General features: G+C 34.5%; 1 protein-coding gene across 1 annotated transcript; it reads left to right on the plus strand.

The window, feature by feature from the left end:
• The first annotated feature begins 8,671 nt into the window (after positions 1 to 8,671).
• LOC122910043 (olfactory receptor Olfr180-like) lies at positions 8,672 to 9,637 on the plus strand. Its single transcript, XM_044254791.1, has one exon. The coding sequence runs from the start codon at positions 8,672 to 8,674 to the stop codon at positions 9,635 to 9,637; it is 966 nt and encodes a 321-aa protein (XP_044110726.1).
• The last annotated feature ends 360 nt before the right edge of the window (positions 9,638 to 9,997 follow it).

Raw genomic sequence — 9,997 nt, forward strand, 5'->3', positions numbered from 1 at the left:
AATACAAACTATTATAAGAACATACTATGAGCAACTCTACACCAACAAATTTGACAATTTGGAAGAAATGGATGCATTCCTAGAAACATATAAACTACCAAAATTGAACCAGGAAGAAATAGAAAGCCTGAACAGACCCATAACCAGTAAGGAGATTGAAACAGTCATTAAAAATCTCCAAACAAACAAAAGCCCAGGACCTGACGGCTTCCTGGGGGAATTCTACCAAACATTTAAAGAAGAAGTAATTCCTATTCTCCTGAAACTGTTCCAAAAAATAGAAATGGAAGGAAAACTTCCAAACTCATTTTGTGAGGCCAACATCACCTTGATCCCAAACCAGACAAGGATCCCATCAAAAAAGAGAGCTATAGACCAATATCCTTGATGAACACAGATGCGAAAATTCTCACCAAAATACTAGCCAATAGGATTCAACAGTACACTAAAAGGATTATTCACCACGACCAAGTGGGATTTATTCCAGGGCTGCAAGTTTGGTTCAACATCCGCAAATCAGTCAATGTGATACAACACATCAATAAAAGAAAGAACAAGAACCATATGATACTCTCCATAGATGCTGAAAAAGCATTTGACAAAGTACAGCAAGCATCCCTTCCTGATCAAAACCCTTCAAAGTGTAGGGATAGAGGGCACATACCTCAATATCATCAAAGCCATCTATGAAAAACCCACTGCAAATATCATTCTCAATGGAGAAAAACTGAAAGCTTTTCCGCTAAGGTCCAGATCACGGCAAGGATGTCCATTAGCACCATTGCTATTCAACATAGTACTAGAAGTCCTAGCCTCAGCAATAAGACAACAAAAGGAAATTAAAGGCATACAAATCGGCAAAGAAGAAGTCAAACTATCACGCTTCGCAGATGATATGATACTATATGTGGAAAACACAAAAGACTCCACTCCAAAACTGCTAGAACTTGTACAGGAATTCAGTAAAGTGTCAGGATATAAGATCAATACACAGAAATCAGTTGCATTTCTCTACACCAACAACAAGACAGAAGAAAGAGAAATTAAGGACTCAATCCCATTTACAATTGCACTCCAAACCATAAGATACCTACAAATAAACCTAACCAAAGAGGCTAAGAATCTATACTCAGAAAACTATAAAGTACTCATGAAAGAAATTGAGGAAGACACAAAGAAATGGAAAAATGTTCCATGCTCCTGGATTGGAAGAATAAATATTGTGAAAATGTCTTTGCGACCTAAAGCAATCTACACACTTAATTCAATTCCTATCAAAGTACCATCCATCTTTTTCAAAGAAATGGAACAAATAATCCAAAAATTTATATGGAACCAGAAAAGACCTCGAATAGCCAAAGGAATATTGAAAAAGAAAACCAAAGTTGGTGGCATCACAATTCCGGACTTCAAGCTCTATTACAAAGCTGTCATCATCAAGACAGCATGGTATTGGCACAAGAACAGACACATAGATCAATGGAACAGAATAGAGAGCCCAGAAATAGACCCTCAACTCTATGGTCAACTAATCTTCGACAAAGCAGGAAAGAATGTCCAATGGAAAAAAGACAGCCTCTTCAATAAATGGTGTTGGGAAAATTGGACAGCCACATGCAGAAAAATGAAATTGGAATATTTCCTTACACCACACACAAAAATAGACTCAAAATGGATGAAGGAATGTGAGAAAGGAATCCATCAAAACCCTTGAGGAGAACACAGGCAGCAACCTCTTCGACCTCAGCCGCAGCAACATCTTTCTAGGAACATCACCAAAGGCAAGGGAAGCAAAGGCAAAAATGAACTGTTGGGATTTCATCAAGATCAAAAGCTTTTGCACAGCAAAGGAAACAGTTAACAAAATCAAAAGACAACTGACAGGATGGGAGAAGATATTTGCAAAGGACATATCAGATAAAGGGCTAGTGTCCAAAATCTATAAGGAACTTAGCAAACTCAACACCCAAATAAGAAATAATCCAATCAAGAAATGAGCAGAGGACATGAACAGACATTTCTGCAAAGAAGACATCCAGAAGGCCAACAGACACATGAAAAAGTGCTCCATATCACTCAGCATCAGGGAAATACAAATCAAAACCACAATGAGATATCACCTCACACCAGTCAGAATGGCTAAAATCAACAAGTCAGGAAATGACAGATGCTGGCGAGGATGCGGAGAAAGGGGAACCCTCCTACACTGTTGGTGGGAATGCAAGCTGGTGCAACCACTCTGGAAAACAGCATGGAGGTTCCTCAAAATGTTGAAAATAGAACTGCCCTATGATCCAGCAATTGCACTACTGGGTATTTACCCTAAAGATACAAACGTAGTGATCCAAAGGGGCACGTGCATTCGAATGTTTATAGCAGCAATGTCCACAATAGCCAAACTACGGAAAGAACCTAGATGTCCATCAACAGATGAATGGATCAAGAAGATGTGGTACATATATACACAATGGAATACTATGCAGCCATCAAAAGAAATGAAATCTTGCCATTTGCGACAACATGGATGGAACTAGAGCGTATCATGCTCAGCAAAATAAGTCAAGCAGAGAAAGACAACTATCATATGATCTCCCTGATATGAGGAAGTGGTGATGCAACATGGGGGCTTAAGTGGGTCGGAGAAGAATAAATGAAACAAGATGGGATTGGGAGGGAGACAAACCATAAGTGACTCTTAATCTCACAAAACAAACTGAGGGTTGCTGGGCAGAGGGGGATTGGGAGAAGTGGGGTGGGGTTATGGACATTGGGGAGGGTATGTGCTTTGGTGAATGCTGTGAAGTGTGTAAACCTGACGATTCACAGACCTGTAACCCTGGGGATAAAAATATATGTTTATAAAAAATTAAAAAATTTATAAAAAATGGACAGAGGTCCTGAATAGACTTTTTCCAAAGAAAATATACAGATGGCCAACAAGTCAATGAGAAAGATGCTCATGGTTGCCTGGGTAGCTCAGTGGGTTAAGCCTCTGCCTTCAGCTCAGGTCATGATCTTGGGGTCCTGGGATTGAGCCCTAACTGAGCTCTCTGCTCAGCAGGGAACCTGCTTCTCCCTCTCTCTGTGCCTGTCTCTCTGTCTACTTGTGATCTCTCTCTCTCAGTCAAATAAGTAAATAAAATCTTTTTTTTAAAATAAAAGAAAAAGAAGATGCTCATCATCAGAAAAAAAGCAAATCAAAACCACAATTAGATATCACCTCACAACTATCAGAATGATTATTTTCTGGGGACAAGAAAGAAGTTTTGGTGAGGACATGGAGAAAAAGAAATTTGGTGCACTATTTGTAAGAATGTAAACTGGTACAGCCACTATGGAAAACAGTATAAAAGTTTCTCAAAAAATTAAAAGTAGAACTACCATCTGATCCAGCAGTCCCATATCTGGGTACATATCCAATGAAAATGAACTGACTATCCTGAAAATATATCTTCATCCTCATGTTTATTGCAACATTACTCACAATAGCCAAGATATGCAAACACCCTAAGTGTTCATCAACAGATGAAGAAAATGTGGTATATGTGGGTATGTATATGTACACATACACCTGTATACATGTACAGACACATGCATACATACATATGATGGAATATTACTCAGCCATAAAAAAGAAGAGTCCTGCTATTTTTGACAACATAGATAGACCTTGAGGACATTATTCCAAGTGAAATAGGTCAGACAGAGAGAGACAGATCCTGTATGATCTCACTAATATGCAGAATCTTTAAAAAAGTTTACAATGGTTCCTTTTTCTCTACATCCTCACACTTTTATTTCTTGTCTTTTTGATCTTTATGAACTCTAAAGAATGAAATGAAGAGTGAACACATACAATACAGATGTTCAATGAGCATCATGTTAATACTTTAAAAAGTTGCTGATTTTAGGAGTCATATATTTCTCTGCTAATAAAAGACAAGTGTTCTAAATTTGCTGCTCCATTCTCTGATGATAAGACCCTATTCAACAAATATTTTAGAAGCCATTAACATCTTTATTTTGTCCTTTGTTATAAATGTGATGTTTAAGCAGAAAGCAATTGTTTTTCAAAAGGAAATCAAGCACTACTGATAGAATTTTGAAGACATATTTGGAATGTGTCCACATATCTTGATATGATTTTGTAGGTAAAAATTATATGAGCAGCATGTTAATTTTTTTCATGTCTGCATATATTATTTTAAAATCTTGGAAATGGAATTTTATCACCTATATGAAAATATTCCAAAGAAGCTCAGTGAGGTTTGATTTATCTTAAACATAAAGAAAAATTGAGCACATTCTCATTAGTTTGCAAGAGCAGATGATTACAAGGGAATATGGTAACTTACTAGGTAAATATTGGGAAAATCCTTTTAAAAATTAGCAGTTAGCTTTCAAAACAGAAACCCATCATTTTGTAAATATATTCAAGGATGCACTCTTTACAACAAATGTATATTTCTGAGGAAATGAGGATCTAATACAAATCCAAAGACTCCTGGGTGGGTGGGGACAGTAATGTAGAAATAGAAAATGTTATCACAGAAGACTGATGAGAGAGTTTGAGTGTGGTCAAGAGTTCCATATAATATAGTTAATTAAGATAATAATAACTGACAAATGTGCTTTGGATTGGGTGACTAGGAAATGAGTTTGATCTTGATGAAAGATCAGTGTCATCAAAATGTAGAGGGAAGATGTAGAACCAGTTACCACCTGAACCTCCAATTCCTCTTCTTATCCTAGCATGCACCTAGACTCTGGTTACTTGACCTGTCTCATTCTTCATTCCTTAAATATGCCTATACATTGAAACTCCCATGATTTTGCCTTTAATTATGCTCTCCTTTCAGCCTATAAATCCTTACCACACATTTTCTGCTTATTGAAATCTAATTTATCTCTCAAGAAACATAGGAAATGTCATTTCTTTGTAACGTTTTTCTTTTAGTCCTCTAAGTTACTTCCTCTTTTGTATTTCCATATATTGCTTATAGTTCTTTGCTTTTTTTAATATTTAATTCAGTCTCAGCTGCTCTATATACATTTTCATTTTTTTAAAGATTTTATTTATTTGACAGAGAGAGCTCAGAAGTAGAGAGAGAAGGAGGCAGAGAGAAAGGGGGAAAAGCAGGCTCCCCACTGAGCAGAGAGCCCAATGTGGGGCTCGATCCCAGGACCCTGGGATCATGACCTGAGCCAAAGGCAGAGGCTTAACCCACTGGGCCACCCAGGTGTCCCACTATATACATTTTTGTAAGTGATTTTACTCTCTGAATTAGCAGCTCCATGAGGGCAGGGTTATTTCTTACTTATCTATGATGTTTCCTTCCCAACCCTACTCCTACTGTGGGTTTCTCTATAATCAATGCTGACTCAGTGACTTGTTCATTATAACTATCACTCGATAAATGTTGAATTTCATTTAAATTCTGTAAACATTTTAATAAACATTCTTTGAAGGCCACTATTATCTGTTATATATACTAAGATATGCGTAGTGTGAAAAGTCAGAAAGAAAATTAATCCACCTAAGAATAAACAAGATTTTCATATGAAGAAGAGCTGGCCAAACATACAAGGGAAGCACAGGTAAGAACTCTGTGTTACAAAGACAGTAAGCATTTTGCAGCTCAGTAAGTTGAAGATGTCTTCATGGAGGGAATCAGACCTCCTATAAAGACAAAATAAGACTTGGGCAGAGGAATAAGTCAAAGAGGGCATTTTAGATAAGAAGTATATTCTGAGTAAATATTCTAAGTTATGATGTAGCTCTAGTGCTTCAATGAATTGAGAAGTGATTGGTATGTTTCTGGAGATAGATTCTTAAAGGTGAATGGTAGAAAATAAAGTCATAGGTATTATAAACCCAGTGTATGAAGTCCTTGAAATACTGAGATAAGGGACAAAAATTTGGCTTGAAAGTAATGAAGAGCTAAAAACATTTCCAGTCCATAAGAGCATGTGTACAATAGAAAAAGATATTTATAGAAAACAAATTAAAAAGTTTTCTTATAACTGTAAGAGGGAAATGAAACAGTACAATATCAGAGTTGTTTCAGAGGATGAATCTATAGGATTTGGTCAGATTAATCAAAGGGAATGAAGAAGACTGCAACTTTGGTATATATCACATTTTTGCCTCTTTTCCATAAATCCTAATCTAATCTCTCTCCTAATCTTGGTTTAACTCCCACTTCTTCCATTATTAATCAACATGAATTCTTTTTTCTTCACTATTGTTTTCAAATAAAGAACACTTGAGAGAGAGACAGAAGAAGAGACTGTGCAAAAAAATCCAAAATATACTTAGGCTGACTTTAGTAAAAGCCTTTTGATCTAACTTCAGAATTCCAAAGGATATCCATCTTTAATTGACGCCATTTGGTTTACCTCTGTTTTGGGAACCATATCTCTCAGGCTAAGAGTCTTTACCGAAATACCCAGATGCTAGTGCCAAGGAATCCCTCTAGAATCAATGGAGAACTTTACCTTTACCCTAAGGCTAACATAATTATTGTCACTGACCTACTGGTAGAGTGTGCTAGATCATAATTTATTCCCAAATGTTTTAAAGACCAAGATATTTATTCTTAATTTCTGTAATAACAAATATCACATGGCCAGTCAGCTACTATAAAATGTTTGTCAGTGAACTCAAAATATGAGAATTGATTTCTAACTTATTTAGAATATTAAAATGCAGAAATACACATTTCACTAAAATACATCAGCATTTTAATTGGTAATACATTTTATCTATTTAATAACTAAATTTTTGGTTTGTCTCTAAATTGAAGATACTATGGAAAGCCATAATGAGACACAGTACAGTGGATCATTCTGACCTATTCTGAGTTCAAAAGTACCATTGTGTTATCAATAAATATACAGGTAAGGGTATAAATGATTCTGTAATATAATCCAGCTGGATAATTTACATTTTAAATTAAGGGAGAGAAAATAAACTTTCATTCATTATTATTCTAATTCAGTATCTTCTATATAAAATAGTGATTATAGAAAACTAACTTAGATTCCACACATTTTTTCAGTTGATTCACCATTAGGTGTTACTAAAACAATGATAAAAAGCTGTCTTTGAATACTTTTACTGTTTTTCCAAAACATTATAATTCTGAAAGATTTTTTACAGTGTTATAGACCTAAAATATCAAAGGCAAACTTATTTTATTCTTTTGATTACAATCTTCTAGTGATAAAACTCCAGAAAGCCTTACCATACTATGTGAGTAAATAGAAAAAATAAGATATTAAATTCAATGTAGAGAAGGATAAGAAATAGAAAAAAGACTAACCAAAATGTGGTTTTGGAACAATATACTAAGAAGTTACAGGCTCTTGTCCAAAATTGTCTAATTGAAAAATGGTGAGGCCATAGAATTTAGCAATTTTTGGAAGAAAAGAAAAGTGTTTTATCATTCTTTAAAACCAAAGTTTCTTTTTATATTGTATTTGTTAACCTATACTAAATATAAATTTAGTGATCATTGAATTTTAATAAATCTGTAGTGGATTAGGAGTAAATAATGAGTTTATAAACACAAATAATCATATTATAAATGTAGACTATTCATGGGATTCACAAAAACAAGAACATTGGTTTCTACAGAAGTATAAAAGAATACAAGATAGGTATTTATCATGAGGAAGATAAACATTCTGAATGAAGACTTGGTAGTCAAATCTCATAATATTAGATATGCATGTAAGACACTTAAAACTAGAACGTATTTGGATAAATTAATAATTAAGAATAATAATTTATTGGTGGAGTGTATCATAACCTCTATAGGAGTAGGATCTAGAATGTATTGAAATAAATACAAAAACAGTACCAAATTAACTTACTAAGACAATTTTAAAATGTTCTATATTTTTACCCCATTTTAGAGACTGAATAGGTATGAAAATATCCCTTGGTAAGCTTCTCCGTGAAGGAATACTAAGCTAGAGAAATCATTTTTTACAATCTGAGGGGTTGGAAGTGGTGGGGGGGTGGGAGATTGGGGTACCAGGTGGTGGGTATTATAGAGGGCACGGATTGCATGGAGCACTGGGTGTGGTGAAAAAATAATGAATACTGTTTTTCTGAAAATAAATAAATTGAAAAAAAAAGAAAAATAAAATAAAATAAAATTTAAAAAGAGAAATCATTTTTTAAAACCCACTGTGATTCCATGAAATTTTAAAAATAATACACTTAGACACTTAAAATGTCTAAAGTAACTTTTTTCCAAACATTACATCAACCCAATAGGATAGTAGTTAAAATGTGTCTATTATTTTATTTTCTTGGAGAAAAAGACACCATAAGAAAATGTCTTCTAATTTTGGAAATGCTAAATTATATATACTGACCAGGAAATTGTATATTAACATTGGATAATTTATGCAGAAAACACCCTTCTGTCGTGGAAATTCACACAGTCGTTTTTAGATGATCACTGTGTATATAATCTCTCATACTTTTCTTCTTGTATTCTTGACCTACAGTGCGTGTGCTAGTTTGTTAAAACAGGATAGGATGATTTAAAAACAGCTTCTTTCTTTTTGTACATGCAAAAATGAGAGGGGAGAATAAACACACTCTAATTTAGGATTTCATTTCTCTATCATTTCTATCTCAGCTGAGAAGCCAGGAATGGCAAAGGAAAATCAATCCTTGACAACAGAGTTTATCCTCATAGGATTTACAGATCAGCCAGTAATGAAGATTCTTCTGTTTTTGGTGTTTGTTGCCATTTATTTGATCACTATGGTGGGGAATCTTGGCCTGGTGGTATTGATTTTTATGGAGCATCGTCTTCACACACCAATGTACATCTTCCTGGGCAACCTGGCTCTGATGGATTCCTGTTGTTCCTGTGCTATTACCCCCAAAATGTTGGAGGACTTCTTTTCAAAGGACAGAATGATTTCCCTTTATGAATGCATGGCACAGTTTTATTTTCTCTGCTTTGCTGAAACTTCAGATTGCTTTCTACTGGCAGCAATGGCCTATGATCGCTATGTGGCCATATGCAACCCACTGCAGTACCACACCATGATGTCAAAGAAACTCTGCATTCACATGGCTATAGGGATCTTCATAGCTAGTAATCTGCATTCCATGATCCATGTAGGGCTTTTATTAAGGTTAACTTTCTGCAGGTCTAATCAAATTGATCACTTTTTTTGTGATATTCTTCCACTCTATAGACTCTCCTGTACTGACCCTTATATCAATGAACTAATGATCTATATTTTTTCAATGCCAATTCAAATCATCACCATTGCCATTGTCTTTGTCTCTTATATCTGCATCATTTTCACCATTTTCAAAATGAAGTCCAAAGAAGGGAGAGGTAAAGCTTTTTCTACCTGTGCATCCCACTTTCTATCTGTCTCAATATTTTACATTTGTCTTCTCATGTATATTCGACCTTTTGAAGAAGGGGATAAAGATATACCAGTGGCAGTTTTTTATACAATAGTAATTCCTTTATTAAATCCTTTTATTTATAGTCTAAGAAACAAGGAGGTTCTAAGTGCTCTTAAAAAACATATGAAGAATAATAATATTGTTAAAAAACTTCATCTTCCATGGAAAATTGATTTTAACTTATAAAAATGTTTTATAGAGAAGGGACAAATAAAAAGAAAGCTGTTTTTATATAAAATATTAATCTATAAATCATTAGACTGTTTTGCTCAAAGATATATGGATATAATTTCAAAATTGTTTGGCAAATCTTACTGAAAATTCCACAATTATCAGAGCAAATCAGGAGAACACTCAATGGTAACTTTCATTACCAACTCTTATTACCATCACTGAATTGTGTCAGGCTGTTATTCCAAACCTTAACAAACCAACATAGCATCAAATTTAAATGTCTAAATGTGTAGAAAAGTCAACCTGATTTATCTTGTCTAACTAATGGAAGATATTATATCTGATCCTATTATAATGTTTGAAACATTTAAA

Source organism: Neovison vison, chromosome 6 (genome assembly GCF_020171115.1).
Source record: "Neovison vison isolate M4711 chromosome 6, ASM_NN_V1, whole genome shotgun sequence".
Taxonomy (NCBI): Eukaryota; Metazoa; Chordata; class Mammalia; order Carnivora; family Mustelidae; genus Neogale; species Neogale vison.

Coding starts and splice junctions, on each gene's coding strand:
- LOC122910043 (XM_044254791.1), top strand. CDS start 8,672: ATGGCAAAGGAAAATCAATCCTTGACAACAGAGTTTATCCTCATAGGA.